At 42.4% G+C, this 22,847-nt stretch overlaps 1 protein-coding gene across 1 annotated transcript in view; it reads right to left on the reverse strand.

Moving 5' to 3' along the window:
- Window positions 1–6,798: 6,798 nt before the first annotated feature.
- GALNT12 (polypeptide N-acetylgalactosaminyltransferase 12) overlaps window positions 6,799–22,847 on the reverse strand; it is a 55,464-nt gene continuing 39,415 nt past the window's right edge. Inside the window, exons 9-11 of the mRNA XM_080378607.1 lie at window positions 17,956–18,069; window positions 11,290–11,445; window positions 6,799–8,601 (exon numbers count right to left, since the gene is read on the reverse strand). Of these exons, the coding sequence (XP_080234733.1) occupies window positions 8,464–8,601; window positions 11,290–11,445; window positions 17,956–18,069 (408 nt within the window). The 3' untranslated portion in view covers window positions 6,799–8,463. The remainder of the gene's footprint in view (window positions 8,602–11,289; window positions 11,446–17,955; window positions 18,070–22,847) is intronic.

Below are 22,847 nucleotides of genomic sequence, written 5' to 3' on the forward strand. Positions count from 1 at the left end.
CTCGTCGCGCGCGCGCGCGCGCACACGCACAGCGCTCCCCTGTGCAGGCACGCGGGCGGGCCCCGCGCACACGCCCCGTCGCGGCCCACCCGCGCCCCCGCGCGCTGACACGCCGCCACCCCGGCCGGGCACCGCCAGCCCCGCGCGCACAGGCACAGGCACACGCACACGCGCTCGCACACGCACTCACACGCACACGCGCGGCCCGCGCCGTGGCCGCGCTGCGGCACGCAGGGGCCGGGTGCTCTGCGGGAGCAGCACTCGGGGCGGTCGCGGCGGCTCTCCCCGCAGAACTCGGCGGGGCTGCCGGGGGCGCTGAGCCCTCCGCACGCCTGTTCGCCCCCGCGGGCACCGCCGCGCCTCAGGGGGTGCCGGGCGCACCCCACACACCTGCCGAGGCTCCCGCCTGGCTCCCAGCGTGCCCCCGCCCCGGCAAGCACGTGCACACTGCCCACCCGCGGCCGTGGCTTGCGAAGTCCCCGAGCAGCCACCGCTCACCTGCAGCCTGCTGGGCAGCCCCAGGAGGCGAGGAAGAGGGTCGCTGTGCCTTGCGAGACAGGTGGGTCCCACTCAGGAGGCGCTACTGGCAAGTGCAAAACTTTCCTTAACCCTGCCTTAGGCACCTCGCTTCTTACACACGCTCGTAATTCTCCTGAAGTTGCTCACAGCAAACCTTTGCAAGATCAGCGTAATACATCTAATCCGTACCACACACGCGACGGTGGCATCTGTGCGATAACTTGGAAAGAATCACTGTGGACTAACGAATTCTAAGAGCATCGTGACCTTGGGCTAAATGGCCTCCACCCATGATCTCCTAACACTCACTGCTTTACGGCCTTTCCCTTGGAATGACATCCAGCAGTGCTGACTTGAAGACATCAGTAATGAAAAGTCCACGGCATCTCTTGATAAATCCATTTGATCGCTAATTAGTTTGCTGAGAGGTGTAGCTCATACTCAGTAACCATCTGTCTTATTCCAGCCTCCAGCCGCAGGTTTTCATGCCTGTATCAGCTTAAGGGGACATTGTACCAGTGATCTCCCACACGCACGGGCTAAGATCAATCACTGGGGTTTTGCTTTCGTAAAATAACCAGAGCGACTTTTCCTCACCTCAGAAATCATTCCTGGAGGCATTGCCAGGGCACCTCTCCTTTTTCCACTCTGTGCGTGAACTGGCCTTTCTGATTCTGCCACCCGTCAGTCCTGGGCCACCAGCAGCGACCTCGGCACCTCCCTCGGCACCAGCCGCTTCCAAGGGCCGAGCAGGTCAGGAGAGCTAATCCCAACCAGCCAGTCTGCTGTCCTTGTGGGGCTGCCTCTTTGTGGAATAATCTACACCATGGTTTGAATCCATACTGCCTACAAGCATGACCTATCCTTCTTTGCTCCTGCGCACCTGATCTGGCATTAGGATAAATCAAACTCCGCTTTATTTGCACAAGTGGCCTGTCCAGCAGTTTCTTTGTCACCTGCAAATGTATCAGTAACTTATTTTCCTCCAGAAAATTGATTATCACCATTACACCAGGAACAGACCTCCCTAGGATGCCAACAGGAATAGGTGCCTTATTGATTATGCATAATGTTATTTTTAATCAGAATTTCCTACGCTAAATGATGTTTCACCATTCTCAACTTGATCTGCCATAGATAACCAGTTTGTTTGTCAAAGTCTGTCTCACAGAAAATCATTCTTCACTGCTTGTATCCCGTATCACTCTAGGATTTTCTCCAGTACTTGGCTACCAGGACTGCAGCTACCTGGATCACTGTGGTTGTCATTTTAAAATATTGGCAGTATATTGACACATGCACTCACACTGTCTCTGGAATGCCATCAGTTTTCTAAGCTGCTTTTTTTTTTTTTTTTTTAAGCAACTTCCCAGTTTTTGAGAACTTGGTCTTTCTGAAAGAAAGCTTGAGTTTGAGTTACGTGGTACAACAGAGTTAATACCTTGAATATTACTGGCAATTGCTTGACATCCTTCTTTGTTATTGATGCAGCAGCAAATGTCCCTTTGTTATTTTAAGAATCGAATGCATCTCTTTGCTTCTTTCCAAACATGGGTCAAAAAGAGTTATTGCACAGCTTTGTTCGGCGTACAGCTGGGGGCTTGCCCAGGCATGGGGAAAGGGCCCAGCTGCCAGTGGTGCCAGCACGGTGCTCCAGGGAAGCCAGGTCAGCCAAACACACCTGGGAAGTGCTATCTCATGGAGCTGATGCTTACCCTGGAGCACAAACCGGTTCCAAAAGCAGGCCCGGGAAACCAAGATTTACCTTCCTCATTCTGGGGGCACTTGGCAGCAGATCCTTTCTATACATCATTCTGTGCGTTATTCTGTCCGTAACAGGAGCCCTGGGGCAACAGTTCATTCACATGCACATTTCTGGTTTGAAGGTGATCACCTTTGGTCAAATGAATCCCAGCTCCTGTGTCTGAACTGCAGAAGTCTGGGATATCATTTAAACTAAGCAAAGCTACGCTTCAAATTACAGCATTTAATAATGTGGTACTTGTGACCTTCATCTTTTTGTTACTGCATTCCCTGTCAGTAGAAAAGGGATGCTCTATCTTAACGGTCATACTGTGAAGATAGAGCAATAAATATTTGGCAAGCACTAAGACACTGTAACATTCCAGTTACATAAGAAAAAGCTAAGAAAATAACCTTTTATTTTTCAGGCTAGATATTACTATGGGGAAGTAAATAAGGCCATATATTGAACAATGAGGATTAGGCAAAGTAAGCCTCTCAAAATCCTTCCTGTATACTCAGTGAGGCATGAAAAAGACAGTTTCCACATATTTTGTAAAAAAAAAAACAGGAACATGAGGAAAGAAAATCATGTAATTAAAGACAATAGTGTAATAGATGCACTGAGGCTAAATTTAGATTTAACAAAGAACTTTATTCCTGACACTTTAAAATATTTAATTTGGAATCTTATCAAAAACTTTCATGTTGTACACGTATACATGTATTTTGCAAACCCTGCTTCTTTCCAATTCTTGGCACTGAGAAATTGCTTCTTTCATAGGTACTATCTTATGTTTATGCATAACAGATGCCCAGGTAGCAGCTCATTTTAAATAAAAGGAAGCCTAAAGGATGATTGCACCAAACTGCTTATTAAAGATTGTGTCAGACACAGCCACCTGCCCAGCTGCCTTTTTTTTTTTTTTTTCTTAGAAATTCCCAGAATGTTTTGCTCCCATAAATTGGTAAAGTGCATCCCCTAGGATGAAATCCCTTGAAGTAGCACATATCCTGTATCTGTTATGCAAAAAGGCATTATATTCTTATTTGGTGGTCTAGACGAGACACCCTCTGATCTGTTTATGCCTTGTTGGCTACAATATCAGTTCACAAAGCCTGTAAATCCTGTTCTCTTTGCCCCAAAATCAAATGTCACTTTCATCTTGACATAGTACCCACTCCAGCATTTCAATCACGTGAATCCTTCCACTATAAAACCAGTTATGTCAGGTATCTTCCTGCTAATGTTCATTTCCAGTTTCTCTCAGTTATTAGTAAGTCTTCTCACAGTGTATGCACAGTTAACATTTTTGTTCTTTATATTTGCTTGTCACAGACTACCTAATTCATGAATTTCAGGTCCAAGTATCTGTACTGGTATGACTCCCTTGACCATTTTTTCTTCAGCTGCAAGTTAAGTATCTTCAGACCACGGAAACCCAGAAAACTGATTTTTCCCTCACCACCAAGAAAGAAATTGCATCTGCCGCAAGCCTTCTCCCATTCTGGGAGATGTTCTGATGCTACATGAAATATGTCATGCTGCCCAGCAGGCCAGTGACTCACTTCCTGCATCCTCCATCTTACTTTCTTACTGCTTTTGAAGATAGAAGTCACTGAGAAGGTCCTGCCCTGTTTCTGTCTCCAACTCCCTTTGGAAGTCTTGGAAGCCTCTAAAAGTATGTCATCTTACAGCCACGTCATTCCCGTCAGCGCTGACTGGGACTGGTCTAAACAGGCTTTGTCTATTCATATAAATGTCAGTGAGTAATGGATTGGAAAAAAAAATATTGAAAACTGTTGATCTAGGCATAGTAATTTTAGTACTGCATATACATACGTAATTGTTTTTCTCTGTAAATGGGGAGTGGAAGAATACTGCAATGCTCCAGTTCAAACACAGCTATTGCTGTTGCAGTCAACTGCTAGCACCCTGACAGAACCAGGGGAGCTCCGCTATCCCTCTCTTCCCTCCCTCTCAAGGACTTTCACACCTCTCTCAGCTAAGTTTCTAGCACTGTCAAAAATTTATCTTTGTTACGAGTCTATACAGCATTCTCAAACATTGCCAAAAACCTCACAGTTGCAAGCGTATATAGACAGCTGCACGATCCTAACCCTAGAGTTGCTCCAGACATCTTGACTGCTACATCTTTATATCAGGGTACGAGAACAATGCTCAGCTTCAAATTAATCTCCCAACCTAAAGGCTTTAAGAAAGCCAAATGAAATTAAAAGAACATCAGATTTAGAATTACCAACCCAGCACTACCACTGTGTAACTGCCCCCGTTTTCATACACAGGGAATAGGAGCGAAATCCCATCAGTCCTGGTGTTACCAACCAGCATGAATTTCCCCTTCCAGTAAATACTGTAACTTCCTATAACAAAAATTGAACACAGCTTTGAGTCTTTTATTTCAGCAGAGCTAGCAGGACATACTGCTTCCAATTCATTTTGCCCAACAAATATCCAATGATGACTGCTGTTCCTGGGGTTTTGTTCAAGCTGTAACAATCCTCCATCACCATGGTTCAGTCAAGACAGCACATACAGAAGTTCTAGTAGTTCATTTCTTCGAAGGAAGATTCATATACTGTCTCCTGTTGAAGTGAAAATCCAGGAAGTTCTAGCCCATGCTGAAGACCCAGAATGTTTAAATGAAAGGAGAACAGTGGCAGAATAAAAGAAAAGAAACGCAGCAAAATAGTTACAAAGGAATCCAGCACCAGACAGCAATCTGGATTGCAATTATTTATTATTTTTTTTTATATAAAGGAATACAAAGACTAAGAAATAAGCATTTTTCAATGACGTTTTTTAATTATTCAAAAAAACCAGCAAGTTCAGTTAGTACTTACAGCCCCAAATTCTCACATTGATGAAAATCCTATCAGGTAATTTATTAAAGACTTCTTGTATATTACTATCCCCCTCATGAGGTACACTTAGCACAGGGTATGGAAAACCAGGAAAACATTTTGCAGAGTTAATCTTTTGTGCCTCAACTGTGCCAAATATGCCCCATACCTAGGGACATCCAAGGAGCATCAGGCAAGGGAAATGGAAGGAACCCGGGAGAACACCAAATCACGCTGATCCAGTATAACGCCTTAAAAAAGGGCAGTAAGCATGGGAGGGGTTGTATTTGCAGCTAGGCAACAGGGAAGGAATAAAATCCACTTGGAAGACAGATTTCTTCATCTCTATCCTAGAATTTTATGCGGCATACTGTGCGCTGGACCAATACCTTCCTAGGACAATTTGTTCAGTCAATCTCTATATTTAAAAAATGTCCTTTCTTGTTTTGAACAGTGATGGCACAAAATGGAGGAAGGAACCTTGAGATTTCCCCGTTTGCACTGCCAGCATCCCACTACTTTAAAGTTACCAATAAGCTTGAGTTGCAAGTTTTGGTTTTATGGGTGCTTCACACAGTGAGTGGCAAAGGGGAAAAGAAACATACGACTCTTAAATATAAAAGGAAGATGAATACTAAGGAAGGGGGGACCTGCTGTTTCTTGATTTGGACCATGTGGAAAGCGTTTCTCTCTCTTTTTCAAAGTAAGCCCTAGGAGGCCATAACCAGATGAAGTACCATTCTAGGACTGAAGTCCTCTGATTTTTGCATTTCTGTGAGGCATCCAGCCCCTTCTCTGCTCAAGAAAAGCCCAAAGTCCACAGCCCGTTCCTCAGCAGGTAACCTGACCTCCTGCCAAAGGAAGCTGGAAGACATGCACTAGGACTCAGATGCTTGATGGAGGCCTTCACCCTCCAAACCTGAACCCAGACATTAATACGATTCCAGTGAGTTAAGAAGAAGAAAAGAAGATCAAGAAGAAAACACAGTAAGTAGATGGACTAAAAGGCCAACATAAGGGGAGCAAGCTGCTGACATTGCTACGTACAGTGTCTGCTTTTGAACTCAACATGTGTTTGCTTAGCAAGTACGCAACCCAGGCTAGCAGGTTTGCTGGTTTATGAGAAAACAGCTCAGTTACACGTAACTAGAAGCTCAAAACATCAGCACATCCCTCTAAACAAGTGCAGAGTTGGAAGTCGTATGGAAATAATATCCAATTTTAAGTTTCACTTACACAATGCCACCTGACAATGAAATCTTGAAGTCCCAAAACTAAGAAAACCTCATGGACCATGGAGGTCAATGACAGTTTTGTCTGTGTTTGTAATAGCTGGCCCCTCATTAACTTACCAATTTAATTCAATCAACAGTCAAGAAGGCCAACCAGAAATGAACAGAAAATTCTTGTTGTGTTGCTGGAGCTCTTACAGTTCTTTCGTGCAGCCACCCATTTTTGATTTGTGGCTCCAGAAAGTGCTGCTTTCACTGCTGCTGCTAACAGTTGAATAGAAGCATTACTGAGTGCAGGAAAGGGAACTTGAGAGACCGTAAAACAAAGCTGTCTTCTCCCAAGTGCTGCAGGGATCACAGCCTAAGAGATCAGAGAAATTATTAAAACAAAAACACTGACCATAAGGAAAAAAAATAGTTGTAAAGACAGTTCCCACTCTTCTGAATCACAAAATATTTCATTTATTCTAGTATCAATTCTAGTATCAATTTCATCAGTTCAGCCCACAGAGACAAAACTTCAAAGGTGCTCACAAAAACATTCTAACTACATGGGTTTAGAAAGACCTTCAAAGAAGCCACATATGCATCACTTACAGGCAGAAACCCTCCCCCCACCCCCTACCTAATCATATAAATAGGTATGCCAAAATGGCATAAGGTTATGAGGATTCAAACAAAAAGCTGTACATTTTTAATAGAAAACATGAACAAAGGCAAAAATAATGAAATACATCCAAAACTAACTGAAACAGATGCCAAGACTTCTGAGGGGAAAAAGGCTGGCACTTTCATGCTTCTGCATGTAAGCATAACTCCAGCTGACACAGAAAGAAACTTTCCTTATGACCTGAAACCCTTTCAATCGGCATTGTAATAACGGCGGTCAGTGACCAAATACATTGCTACACATGCTATTTGTCTGATTGGGTAAGGCGGATCTCACATACCACGGCAGAAAACATCTTGTACCTGGTGAAGCTTAAACCCCGTATTTTCAATAGGGCTTGTATGTGCTGACATGGCAAACTTATCAGGAAAGGAGTTCCCAGACAAAATGCAAGTGATACCTGAAAGACAATTCTTTTTGTATTAATATCAGCTGCATATCATATCAATTAGATACAAAACCATTTTTGTTCATATAATTTTTTTTATATGAACTATTTAAATGTTTAAAATTTAATGAAATATACAGTTTCTTAGATTTATTTCTTCTAACTGTAATTTTGAAATTTGTCAAAAGAATTATTGCTAGGTCTGATCTTGCAAGTTTTACGCATGTTGAAAATCATTATAAAGTACATTGTGCACTCTGGAACACAGCCATATAGCTAGATCCATGTGAATCCAAATAGCTTTTCCCAGAGCATCACCTTTGAATATTGTTGCCTTACTTCTTTAAGAAAAATGAGAAAATCCCCATTTTACTCCAAACTCAGACTCAAGCATAATTAGAAACTCGTCAAGTGCCATGAGCATCTTAAATTGTCACAACATTTAACGTATAGCATTGTCAAGCATGTGCAATCCATATGCATCTAGATTGTTATTTGTGCAAAAACATGCAGACCTACTCTGCCTTCACGTGCAAATCCACAACAGTGAGGGTTTTGTGGTAGTCAGTTACAGGAGAATCTGGCTGACATTTACCTTCTTTGTATTTAAGACAAGAATTATTAACTACTATCCGTTAAAAGGTCCAACTGCAGAATGTTTTAATAGAAAAATAAACATTTTAAGTTATTGGCAGATAACATTAGTGCAATTACTTTGACCGCCTTACTTTCATACAGCAGATTAAAATAATATATTGTCACTTGTGAAAAGAACCTAAGACACTTCAGAAGCAGTTATGTAGCTGCCAAACAAAGAGGAGAGGATCAGATTCTGTGGAATGATATAACCACCACACTGCACTTTACGTAGCTCTCAATGCTTAGTGCCTTTTAATGCTCCAGAAAACGAAACCCAAGGCTTGTAAACTAATTGCAGTTCTTTCCATACAAAAATATATCACTTATGTGATTTTCAAAAGGCTGACTAACTGCTGGCTAGAAAGAGCACATTTTTGTATTCAGCTATATCCTAGAAGACATCTGGATCAACTTCTTTCTTTGAAGAACCATTTTTGGTAGTCCGAATTGGTACACGGTCGTAACAATGGTGCTGGGTTACCACTGTAAGCATTTGACTCAGCTTGTACGCACTTCTGGGTTTGTAGATGAAACAAGGTACCATCCTGCAAAACATAGAAATAATTTTTGCTTTTCAGTTCTTAAAAATTACAGGCATATCACTGTGTTTTAAAAGTAACAGAAGACATTTGTAACAAATAAATATCACACATACCCTTCTCATGGGGCCATGCAGTGAAGTCAAAATGCCCAACTTGAGGATGTCTGAAATTCTATCAGAAGACCCTGCTTTTAAACCTACACTAACAGTGCTTCAGAGTGATTGGTGTTTTGACATCTAAGCCTGTAAAGGATGTGCCAACCTCACTCACTTTCATTGCATTTTGTTACTGCACCAGAACATGGGCAGAGAAAACCAAAGCCAAGTACATGCATTACCCAAATTCACCAACATATTGCACATCTTACAAGTAAAACGTAAATGTTGTTAGTTAAGTGTAATTATTGAATACATTTTTAGGGAAAAAAATTCCCCTTTCTTCACAGGGTATATTTTTAGCGGAAAAGGCAAAAATATCTAAGCATGCCCTGGTGCCTGCAGATGTGTGTGGAGTTAGCTTGCTTGGCTGGAGGGCAGCACAGCTGCCTCTGAGGTGTAGGGTCTGACAGGCCTCCACAGTCAAATTTCCCAAAGAACACATTTTGAGGCCTCAGGGTCTCCTACTACAGGAGTCTCCAAGAACATTTCATCTCCAGTTCCTGTCCCTTGCTCCAATTTGGGAGTGCTGTCAACTGGGATAGCGACCTGCAAAAAGGCGGCATAGCCAGCTGTGGAGAACTGCCCTGCTCCAGAACCATTCCTCTGGCCCAGGTGACATTCCCACCTGTAACCATTTCCAAAGCCTCCAGCAGCTTCAAAAGAAAAATGCCAACACCCTGTCTCAGAGCATAACCCTGACCCCTTTGCGAGCCTGCTCCTCCTGCTGTGTGGAGCGCTGCGCTAACTGTGCCTCGAGCTGCAGCCCCTGATACCCAGCAGCTTGCCCATGGGCTTGCTCATGGGCTTAGCTCCTGAATTACTTTCTTGTTTCCATTGTGATAATTCAAATTTTTGAGTGAAGTAATCAATATCTGCCTCACTGATTTTTGACTCAGTGCCCGTAAGAACTTAATTCCTGCCAGGCTGCTGGGAAGGCTGTTCAAATCTTTGATTATGATATATCCATAAGGACAGCTTTTCCAGTGTCTGACACTTTTCTGCACAAAGCAAGAGAAATGTGGTACTGACACCTCACCCATCACTTGCCTTGAAAGGTGGGGACCAGTGATTTTGATTTAATACAACAGAAGAAGGGGAACTGGAGCAGAGCAGTATGTTCAAATCACCCACAGGCACAAAGTGATCACAAGAAAGAAAGAAGATTTAAAATAATTCCTAAGGTATCAGATGCTAAAAGCTAATGATTAGGAATGCAGTGGAAATTTATGTATTCCAAACTTGTGCTTTCTTAATTATTTCCTGAAGTGACTGAGGGTCATTCAATATATGTCATCTTAGGGATTAATGCATATAACTTTGAAAAATTTTGTTAAAAGTCAGCATTAAAAATGAAACATCATTTATAAAGTCAGTTTTTTAAATATTTTGTTTTACTTAGTAAATACCACTGTGAGCTTCAGTCTGGACTAGATCTAGTGAACGGACAGTTGTTTTCATATTTTTCTTTAGAATTTACTCTGCCACCTATCACTGATGGTAGTATCTAAGCATGAAATTTGTCAGCCACGGAGCCTGTAGAGTTTAGATGCATTATGCAGACACATTATGTAAATAAACCATTTTGATATATTATATGACCTTTTCCTTTAGCTAAATAATAACACTCCAGAACCTAAACAAGGCCATCATTTTTCATCCGATATTTTTTTCTCTCAGGCATCCAGGAACTCCTTCAGAGATTAAAAACTACTAAACGCAGTCTTCTAAGATCACGTTATGTTTATTAAATATACTCCATATTTCTCAGTATTCCTCTCCTTTGGGAGTAGGCATTAAGGCTGAAGAAGAGAGGTACAGATCTGCCGACTGCCCACAGCCAGTAAGATGTGTCCCGTTGGGGCAGGAGTAGGGTGGAAGGTATTTTTTGACAGTGCATCAAATTACACAACTGCACATTACACTGCAGAAAAGCTCAGGGAGCACTTCTGCTGCTCACAGGGAGGGTCATGAGAGATGAGTTTTGCAAAGCAGCAGCAGCAGCTGCTCAAAAGCAGGGAAGAGTGTAAAGTAATGGTGGTATGTGAAGTATCAGAGAGATATGGTGGTACAACACTGGGAAATAAAAGAAGTCAATGAAAGGAGAGCAGAAGCAGACCATAGCCATGAGACAGGCTGGGGAAGGCGTATATGAAGGCACCTCAGTTCTCAGGAGAAGACAGTAGGGTGAGATGTGAGAGAGAACCGAGCAGCCCACAGAAAGTGCTAGATGGGGACAGGGCAAAGACAGACCTCTGCCAATCTTCCCAACTCCTTTGAGATTAAGGAGGGCACTTTCCTTCCTCTTGTCTTTCCGTACTTTGACTGGCATACTCTTCACCTGTGCACTGCTGCTACCCTGGTTCTGTGTTCAGATATTAAAAGCCAAGATAACATGTTTCTCCCAGAGATCTATTCAATGTAGCCTACATGATGCGCCAGCAGTAAAATAAAAAGAAAAAAAAAAAACCCTCAACAATTCTCCTTCCATCCACTCCCCAAAATACCAAACCCAAAACCAAGCAGACACACTTACCTCTCTCAAAACAAATTTCTGATTTTCAGGAATACTGTGGACATTTTCTTGACACAAGTACATTGTCAAGTAGTCTGTCCCTGAATCGACTGCTGCACAGACTTCTGGCTGTCGAGTGTTGTAACGTATTTCATTATGGGATGTGTACTCGAAAAACTACAAATCCAAGAGAAGAAACAAAGGACAACAGTCACTTCATATGTACACAGGAAAGTACTTAGAGGACACACTAAGATAATTAAGTTCACATATTGAAGTTGCTGTTGTGGAGAGAAATTCTTCCAGAAGTATTCCAGGAGCCTTAACTTCTGCCATTTGCTCAGTGTTTTACAGAAAATCAATCTCATCACAGCACTGCTTTACTCTAGTAGCACTTAAAATGTATGAAGTGCTGAATAAATGCCCTGGAAAACAGACATTCCAGCATTAAAGAACTTAAAAAATCTGACTATAAAATTCTACTTTCACATTCTAGATCACCCTTAAAAATAGGATGAAAAACAGTTTATAGTCTGACATCATGCCTTCTTAATTCAGTTGTCACAAAACAATGTTAGTTTTAATTAAAGAGTTGCTCTCTGCATAGTTTCAAGTGCAGTTTTGTCAAGGTTCATTTCCAGTTACAAAGTATTCAAGATGCATGGTGATGAACATTTTATAATATAACATTTTAAGACATTATTTGAGGCAAATCAGCTACAGCTGCCTTTAAACATGAACAGAACTTTAATAAAGACAATTTACTAGCTTTGCTTGTTGTACAGTATTCTACAGAGGTGTTCTGAGCGTGCTCTAAAACATCTTGGCTTCTGTAGCAATTATGGTTGAAGACTTCCTTAAAATTTTTATATTTATCATGGACATTTGCCAAATTTTGGACTTCATTAAAGAGCAGCAGAGCCTGAAAGTTGTTTGTATTTAGCACACTTGTAAATAATTTAGATTACTATAGTGCATGGATGTGTGTTTAGATCCAATTCAGATTATTCTCAGTAGAGCAGAGGAAGGGTTTTATACACATCAGAAAATTGCTTGTTACCAATAGTATAGCTGCATTAGTGGAAACCAATACAAGGATGAGGGACAGAAGTTTTGTTTCACCCCTGGAGAAAGAGACTGTAAGGTTTTATGAAGGGAGCTGTACCAATTCAGAAGTGTTGTATATACTTGACCTTGCCACAAAACCATCCTTAACGACCATCAAGGCTAATTACCCTTGAAAGATAAACTGGAAGCAGAGTTTTAATGTAAACAGGACCATGTGATTACAAAGTCTGCAGTCACCCATTTCCAGGTTGTAAGAGCCCTGATCTAGACTACACTGATAGCAGTTGATTCATGAAATCTGCCTCTCCTTTTATCACACTCAGGAATTTCTCTGCTGAGGTGGTCACTGCAGCTGTACACGGACCAGTGCTTCCCCCTGCATCAGCCTGTAGTGCTTCATGGCTATATTTTTTTTTCACCCCACCAGTGATGCAAGTGACTGACTCCCCCCACAATTAACCTGTTTGCCACCATTCATTAGTGGTAAGCCCCAAAGGGAAGTGAGAGTTTTGAGAACGCAACTTCAAGTTTGAAGTCTACCTGCTGACATTAACACCCAGGAGACTCTCCTTACCCCTTGAAACCTGTTGCTGGGGCCTGCTCCTATGACGCAGGCTGTGCTACCTTTATGCCATTTGCTTTATGCCAGAAATGTCTCATCATCATCAGTTGTGATAATATTGCCCATTTATTAAAATATTATTGTTAACTCTTAACAGGCAGCGGCTGTTCCCTGGCCTTCAGGCTTTAGTTCCCAGGTTCAGCACCTGGCTGGCACACGGAACGCCGGCTGCTTTGGGCACCACAGTGAGCTATAAGGGCACTCATTTTAAGCCTATGACTCATCAATAAAGAAAAAACTTCACTCCTACTCGTTTGTGTCTGGGTGGACACATTTTTACAGCTGCCACTTTTACAAGACCACACTTAGAGCCTTGGTCATTAATGGATTCATTAGATATAATAACTCGTTTTAGCCATGTATTCAGTATCAGTTAAAGCCTGCAAGCTGCTGATTGTACTAGGTGCATCAAGGGTAGATGGAACAGCTACCTAGATCAGAGTGCTCCTTACTGCTGTCATCTTTCCCAAATGGCCTCTCAAGGACTTGCACCAGATTTTGGAGAAGAGCAAACAAAATGGTTGACTTCTGGATAACATTAAGGATTGGGGTTATAGTATTAGCAACCAAGCATTCCTGCCTCCTTGCCCAATGAACATTGCACAGTTCTTTACCCTATACTGCTTCAAATGGAATAAATACCACAGACTTTGGGCTTTTTCAAGCTCCAGTAATACACAAGATAAATCTTTTCCACCTCAAAAGGTGAAGCGTTTTTTAGAGCTCTTTCCTTGCCCAGTGGGTTCTGTGGGCAAAAAGGAAGCATTTTCAAACTGATCCACGCACTCTCATCCCTCTCTGTGACTGACCATAGTTATTCTGCACACAGAAGGAAGTCTGCACTTGACAGGCAGAAGCAGCAGAGAGGTTACCTGGTCTGATACCCCTTTCGCAGAAAACCCAGGAGCTTTGCTAAGCTCTTTGTTTGCCTCTCCATATTTTATTCAAATTATCAGATGCAAATGGGAATACTGGGGGGGTACTGTCAAAGCCGGCTGTTGAGTGGTTTCCCGTCCTCTTACCACATCGGGTTGGCTCCCTGCCACCATGCGCTTGGTGTGCGTCCCAGCCACACCAAGAAGGGCAAGGGGCTGTATTCGTACTGAATTTTAAACCCTTTCATTCTTGTCTGCTGGGGCAGGCACTTCCACAAAACATCAGCAGCCTGTGGCGCAAGCACCGAGTAGCCAGTGCTTTGATTTTCTGCCTCTCTTCCATACACACTGAGCTCCTTCTTTCACCACAGCTGTATCCTCACTTCTTGTTATAATGAACACACTAATTTTAAACAACCCACAGATACCTTTCTTACTGGTTACACAAAAGCAACTCAAAAGGACTAAAGCAAACCCTCTTACTTAGGTCATGGATTCAAGGAAAAAATAGCAACAAATTACCAGGGACCTTAGTTTCACGAGACCGGTTTTACTTACTCAGACATAAATGGAAGCAGGTGCTGGACTTTATAAATAATCAAGAGCACAGAACTCTCCTCTTGGCACAGTGCACACAGATATTCAGAGGTCACTTTAAGTGGAGAATTGCTTCCAGTGAAAAGAGCTTTTGCAGTTGTCCCCTTCATAAACAGCCACCTGCCACTAGCACATCATGCCGAAGGATAGGTGCACTGGAGTGTGAGGCACATATGGCTGACCAAGTTAATCTTCATTAATGTTAAATCTTATTTTTTTTTTAAGAATAACTTTATTCACCACAGTACAGCTCAGTAAACTTCATTCCTTTATACCATGAGACAGTGTGAATGTCCAGCAGGGAGTACTATGTGAGGAAGAAAATGTTCAGTGGTAGAAAAAACTGCAACTAGAGGAAGGGATGAGAAGGAGAAGATTTGAGGATTAAAAATGAGAGCTAGCCAGGAAAGAAGAAAAGCATGTGAAAGGGAGCAAAATGTGACCTAGTGTGGGTAAGAACTGGTGGGAGGAATAAGCGAGGGAAGAGACAGAGCAAGGCATTAGAGAAAGACTGGGAGCCAGCCAGCATAGAAAATAAAGTGTTAAATAGCATGGAGGGAGGAAACTGGACCCGTCTGTGACATGTGGTGCAGGGCAGGGGACTGGAGCAAAGCTTTGTAATGAGGGTTTGCTGCTAAAGCTGTATATAGGTAATGAGCGGAGTGATGAGAGCCCACTGGAGGAGAGCTGGCAGAAGAATTTGGGATTAGGATGGCAGATTCCCTTCCAAGGGCAAAACAGCAGTTAAGGGCTGCCTGTTGTCAGCAAGTATGTGTGAAACTGTGGTGAAGTGCCTTGCTCTCCTTAGCACTGATACAGCTAGAGGATGACCAACCTTGTCACCACCAGTTCCATCAGCTGGCAGCAGTGGATGTACATGTGGGAGATTTGACTGTTTCGGTCCTGCCACTGTCATCTGCCGACTGAGCTAAGGAATGCACACCACCAGGAGCAGCCTGTTACCTTTTAAGAACTACTGTCAACAGGGCAGGGGGGCGGGAATGAAATTGAGAGAAATGTCCTGCTGGTAGGTTTCATGGCTATTTGTGAGCCACAAAAAGGAGGTGCAAGTTCAGCAATCCTGACTTCCATTTCCCATCTCACTTGTGCTTCTACATCTTGTCTTATTTTAGCCTCCCTCTGTTCCCCCACCCACAGTTCTCCCTGCTGTTCACTTCTCTTGCAACTAGTACCTGTCATTCCTACTGATGCCCACTTGCCAGCTGCTCTCTCCACTCCCACATTCAGTCCCCCTGCCCCTTTCCACTAAAGAGGTGTCCAGCGATACTGCGCGTCACAATCCCTCCCTGCAGCTCCTAACTAACCCTTCCTCCTGTCACACATGCCCTGCTGCCCTACCTCTGTCCAAGAATGCTGCCCCCTGTCACCTCGGCCCCCTCTCCTTGGCTCCTGTCAGCCCTCCCATGCCTTTTTGCCCATCTCACTAACAGTGTTTTGCCCATTTCCAGCGCTCGGCCTTCCCTCCTCAGGCTCTGCAACTCTCTTGTGTCATCTCGTATTTTCTCCGATCCGTTTATCCCGCAGCCAGGTGGTTTCTCCGTTCTCCTTCCTCCCGCTGCCCCAGATGCCAGCAGAGGGAGCACGAACCGCGCAGCTCCGAGCGCCGCTGCCCCCAGCCCGCTGCCCGCTGCCGCCGGGACCCACCATCAGCAGAGGCACAAGGGCATGAATATCCAGTGATGTGGTATCTTTGCAGTCAATACAGTTAGTCTCTTAGTGCTAGCTAAACAAAGGATAATGCCATCTCATGACAATTCATCTCTGAGTTGTATTTCTCTCTTGCTTTCAGCTTTTATCCTATCTCTTTTATTTTTTCTTGCCGGAAGGGATAAAATTTAAATAAACATTTTGCTCAGAGAAATACAAAAAGATTCAACCCCTCTCCTCACTGTAATCTGTCATACAAGGGAAAAAATATCTATAAATACCTTTTTTGTGTAAGCATGTAATCCTATGCATGAAATACTTCTTAATCTACAAATGCAATCAACTCTTCTTCATAAGGAAGTGGCTTAACTAGGTTATCTGATTATTAACTCATCTTCAATGTAAGTGTATAGAAGTATGCTTAACTTGGGTGTGGAGCTGAACTGAGGGAGTCAAATGGGTTGCTGTGGTGTGGCTTAATATGCTTGACATACATCTGTCAGCACTGAGATCCTTTGGCTTTCATGATCCAAGATTCTCCTCCTGCCCCAACCCTTCCCTCCACCCCCCACTCCCCGCCCCAGCATCATGGCCTCTGGGACAGAAACACCAGGAAAGTTAAGACATAAACTAGCCAGAAACTAATAAATACTACTAAACAATAGTTCTAATAGTTAGGGCAATAAACTTGCTATCAGAAACAAATCCACTTCTTTTTAAGATACGAAGCACAGTGCTCAGGTGGTTGTTTTCCTTTTTTCATTTAAAATGCAATTCATATTATAAGCTTTCTCCTCAATACAGACTTGTTTTTTACTCCCTGAGTTTTTATACCTTTTTAAAGCAGGGTTCAGAAAGATAATGCTTATCTGCCACATCTCTGATTCTCTTCCAAACCTGTTTTTCCTTTCCTGTCTGAATGTTTGGATTAATTTAAAAAATCCCAAACAAACAGTCAAGCCACCCAAACTGTCACAGGGCTATGGACTTACTCTCAACGAGACCCTACCTATTCCTCCACCCCTCCCCACTAGGAGCATGCCATATAGTCTAATCTGGGTTAGAAAACAAAAATCAAGCTAGATAGGTAAGTATATGTTACATGCTACCCATCAGGCACTAAGCCTCAGTTCTAGGTGGCCACTCAAAACCATGTGAAACAGCCACCGTAGTTTGCCACAAAGTGTCCCACAACACTTTTACCACAGCATTATGCAGAGAGCTTTACGGGTATCATACCTAACCCCTGCTGCACACAGTTTTGATCAGTATGGAAAGGAGACACCAGCAAGCATTTTCAGCTTCAGAAGTTAAATCAAGACAGCAAGAATCAACGTGTTAGAATGGATCCCTGCTTTCCAGGGTTCTGGAGCCCATGCCCAGGAGGCATTTCTGTACAGTAGAGTACAGGAGAAACTGTACTCCAAAATGCCATCTAAAACCTCTTGTGCAGTTAGACAAGCACCAAAAAGAAGAGGTATCATGACAGACACATGAAGAACTAGGTGAGGTTTGCAATTCTATTAAGGGCTTTGAAGACATGGACAAAAAGCTCAAAGATGTGCTCGTCTGCCCAAACTAGACTATAAGCACTATAGCTGCTAATGAGCTCTGTGGAAAGGTGTACTTAGGGTATGCATGAGTTCCCTGGTCTGGGTAGACACATCATCAGAACGAAGGAAGTCTGACCTTAAGATACATCAAAATTAAAAGCATTCAGTGCAAGATTCAAAATTAGACCTAAGGTCACCTCACTGTGGCAACATATTCTCTCAGCCCTACTGCAATGCTTTTACTGTACTTTTTTAGATTACAACCATCGTGTTAGTCAAAATGAAAATAAAACATGAATCTTACCTGATTTTGTCCCATGCCATGACATGGGTACAGTATGATCCTGTGTCCAGTTACTTGATGTTCATTTGTAGGGTTATAATCAAAACAAAAGTTTGCCATTCCTCTATTCTTCAGCTAATCAAAACAGAAGAATGTTTAAAGTATTAAACTAAAGTAAGGAAGATATTCTGTAGTCACTTTACACCCATGCTGCTGGGCTGTGAGGTTTGTATCTCAGAGCTTGTACATACTAACCAAAATGGAATAGATCAAATGGAACCAATGGCAACATCTCTGACTAACGGGAAATAAAACTGTTGGGATCGTCTTGACTTTGGGTGTTGAAGCAGCCAGACACGATGACTTCCCCCAGGAATGACACCATGTTCTAGTGTATTTTCACATGAAGCAGGCAGGAACTATGAAAAGCTGTGCTGAAACTCAACAAGCCAGTAACTCATGCAGAACAGCTCCCACCCCCCCCAGGATCTACTTGTTCAATTTTCTTATGAAAAGACTCGGTTTGTCAGATGGGAGACGTTAGAAAGATTTGTTCTCAAAAGGACTCCAGTACTCTCTTGAGGTTGAACAAGCAGACAGATTTTAAGACCAGATATCATGAAAGTGGGTAAGATGTAACTTTGGAAAGAGACATTGAAGTGTGATATAAAACGTTCTTTACTATTGTTGCTGATCTCTGACACAACAAGTGTGTAACTTTTAGATTAAATTTGAAAATATTGTGACCTGATTTTAAAAACATCAGGCTAATTAGCAAGGATTTGTCCTTAACAGAAGGCAAAAGTAACTGAAAATAGGTTAAACAATGCTGTAATAATTACTGACTCCTAGTATTAGCCATTTAACAAAATTAAAAATTACAGAGTGAAACAGGTTCTGTAAACATAGATTTGAGCTGAATGACCGTGTTAATGAGTATAATTGTATCACAGACAAAAAGAGTAAGCAGAATATATCTCAGAAGAGTTAGTTCAGCAAGGTGTAATTTCACCCCTCTTCCCTAGTCGTGATAACTGTATCCTCAATTCTTAACTTGGAGAATGAATGTGCACAAAGGGATTGCAGAAGGCTAAAACCAACCAAACACGACAAACCTCGCAGGACCCAAACCCACCACAGAAAAAAACCACACAAGTTGGAAAATTAAATACCGGTGTTCTATATACATTTCGCTTTCCCAATGTCTACTTTTATTGCTACCCGATGTCTTCTTTCCACTGCCTTGCGCACGCTCCCACTGACCGACAGCCAAGCTCTCAGAACCTTGCATGCCTGGGCTGCCCGCCCAAGGCAACAGCGATGCCTTGGGCAGGAGGATGGAGAAGACGACCAAGCCGCCAGCCTGGGGCCCCTTGCAGGGCTGCCGGGGGCTGTGAGGCTCTCCTGTCAGAGCCAAACGTATAAACAGATTACTGAAACCCTATCTTTACAGGCTTTGCCTCTTCATTCCTCTCTGAACATGTTTCCACTATGCATTTGGTGTAATTTTTCAGTACAGGATAAACTAACATCTGAATTTGGCGTATGGTAAAATTCATCCTTAGTTTTAGTGCTCAAGTTTACCAGAAAACCCCTGGGAACCCTTTCTACAGAAAGCGCTGCTTGTTTTATGGGAACACACTAGACCATTGCACCCCTCCTCAAGCTGTCAAAAGAAGTCTTTTTCTTTTTTTTCTTTTTTTTTTTTTTTTTTTAACTTTATAGCACTAGGCAAGAATTACACTTAGAAAAACAGGAAAGAAAATTGTCTTCTACAGATGATTTTTAACACTACCATGGAACTACATAAACCAAACAATAAGCTTCCATATTTCTACATGCTACATCAAGAAACGTCAACTTAAAGTCATAACCACTTAAGAACAGTAATTGTATCTCTAAAAACATACATTGGTTTTGGTGGTTGTCAGCGGCTGTCCTCAGGCTCAGAGGGTCTCTCATTCATACGTTCAGTAACGTACGACTTTGCCTGGCTGTCTACTGGCCCCAAGGGAAGATAAACACAGCAAAGCCCTTATCTGTGGTGCCCTTCCAGACAACCCAACGTCTTCGCTGCCGCTCCAAGCATGCATTCTTCACTGTCAGCCCCCAGCATGTGCTTGAGCACATGGCCTGGAATTTTAAATAGCCTATTTTTAAATGCTATGCACCACCACCACCAGAACTATGGTAACTCTCTGATGTGTGCTACTCAATGCCCAAATACAGACAACAAAATCTGTGTAGAAGATTACCAAGCTAAGCTTCATTTCAGATGGCTTAAAAGTGAGCCTGTACTCCCAGGATGCTACCACATGTATTCTCTCATTTTTCTCATGCAGAAATGCTTGTGATACGTGCAGACATATGCCTAAACACACACGGTCTGTATTTCAACCTGGTTCTTTTAGTTTCTTTTATCAGACATCAGTAGATGCTAGACATTAGTAGATGCTCTTTTATACCCACACTTCATCAGGAAGCCTAATAGGTATTCAAGACCTGCTTTGCGGGAATAGTGCATACTCTAAGCTGTTAAATGACCTGATCTGAAATGACAAAGATTTGGAAATAATCACATTTGAAAATCTGATTGCAGAATCATTTATGGTAAAGAGAAAAAAAAAAATCTGCCCTCCGTTCCAAGGTACAAAAAAGTATGAGAAAATATGTGAAAATAGTATTTTGTTCTTCTTAAATGAGAATACACAGTTCAAGTTCCTTTTACGTGCTACAGCTCTATCAAAACAGCAATCATCCATTCATTTCTGAAGCTATCTTTGTTCCCACATCTACCATAAACAAGTCATGCAATAAGAACAAAATTTTCTCTGTGACTTACCTTGATTCTCTTGCAGAATGCTGCATTAGAGAAACAGAAGCAAGAAAAAATGTTGATCACCTTGCCATTAAAACACATCGTTCAGTCAGTTCTAAGAAGTTCTGCCCATGCAGGATTACTGGCTGCTTCTTTGCCTCCTATTGAAATGCCGCAGGTGTACTCTACAATTCCATTTAGTTACCACTCTGTTAGGAGGCTGGGACAGGTAGTAAACAGCAACTACTGAGACATTCACCTCAGACCTCTATCCCTTACTGCTTGGAGAAATTTAAATCTGTTGTTTCCTGACATCTGGACACTTGCATATAACAACACAATACAGATGGCATTCTGCAAATCATTATTAGGTTTTGGGTTTTTTTAAATAAAATCCATTTCATATAACTGTAAGCAAATCATCAACAACAGATTTTTGACATTAAAACTTCATTACATTAGTTGATAAATACGGGCAGTGGAGTACAGCCAATCTTCCTCTTCATCCACAAAATAGATCAGAATCCTCTTTATTCTGCCTCAGTGGCACTGGTGCTGATGCATTGTGGTACTGTGGGACACAGTTATGAATTTTCAGCAAGCCAACAGCTTCACGGTACTGACCAGGTATAATTTTTTACCTCAAAAGTAATCTGAGCAGTCAAAAGGAATGATTTTACTGAGTGTATGCTATTTTCGTATCACCCTTTTTGGAAAAAAAATAAATACCCTCAGATTTCTGTTATCTTCTTAAGCTGTCGTGGTTTAACCCCAGCTGGCAACTAAGTACCATGCATCCACTTGCTTACTCCCCCGCACTCCCAGAGGGATGGGGAGGGGATCTGCGAGAAAGGTAAGACTCGTGGGTTGAGACAAGAACAATTAAATAATTAAAATAAAATAATAACAACATCAATTATAACGAGAAGGAGAGAGACAGGGACAGAGGCATAACATCCAAAAGGGAAAAAAAAAACCCAAGTGACGCACAATACAACTGCTCACCACCCACTGACTGATGCCCAGCCAGTCCCAGAGCAGTGATCAACAGTCCTGGGTAATTCTCCCCTGTTGATATACCCAGCATGTCATTCTATGGTATGGAATACCCCTTTGGATAGTTTGGGTCAGCTGTCCTGGCTGTGTCCCCTCCCAAGTTCTGATGCCCCTCCAGGCTTCTCCCTGGCAGGGCCTGAGAAATTGAGAAGTCCTTAATTTAGTATAAACACTACTTAGTAACAACTAAAAACATCCATGTGTTATCAACATTTTTCTCATACTAAATCCAACACACAGCACTGCACCAGCTACTGAGAAGAAGATTAACTCTGCCCCAGCTGAGTAAGTGCAACGCTAAAATGGGTATACGATGCTGATGACTAAGATCCTTAGAAGGAATCAATTATGAGATACTGCTGTTGGAATTCAGTTGTTCACCCTAGCAAGTCCAGATCTCCCTGGGAGGCTCATGAACATACAAGCACGTCTCAAGCCATGGTGTGTTTGTTCACTTGTATCAAACACTTGAATTTCTCCTGCTTCCTTTAAAAAAAAAGTCTGTCTCAAGACTTTTTCAGAGGCTGTACAGCCAACAGAGTGGTGCATATTTTCCTGTGTTCGGCATCAGATCACCAGGTCTAGTCAGCTATAATCTTGGGTACCAATTCAACTCAAGTGGCAGCTCTACAAATTGTGTTACAATGCAGTTTTAGAGGTATACCCTAGAGGCGGCTGATTTGGAGCCTGATACCTCTGACAACTTGTAACACCAGACATGCAATAGCCTTTTTGATCGCGTATCTTAAGCCACGTAGCTAAGATCTCTGCTTCTCTAAGCCTCTCTCTATACATCATGTGTTATTTAGGTAATTTACAAAATGTTCTCTTTCATGTCAAAGCTATACAAAATTACTCATAGTTTTAAAGGCTTAAAATCTTTCTTCTCGAGTTTGTTTGGGTTTTTTAAGGTTATATCTGGTCTAAATTAAAAAGAAAATTATGTCTATGCATTTGGAAATTCATTGAGGGTGAGATGGTCTCAGGGCAAAATGCGGAAGGAAGCTGCCAATAGAAAAATTCAAGTTTTCGATCTTCC

Source organism: Falco punctatus (genome assembly GCF_963210335.1).
Source record: "Falco punctatus genome assembly, chromosome: 3".
Classification (NCBI taxonomy): Eukaryota; Metazoa; Chordata; class Aves; order Falconiformes; family Falconidae; genus Falco; species Falco punctatus.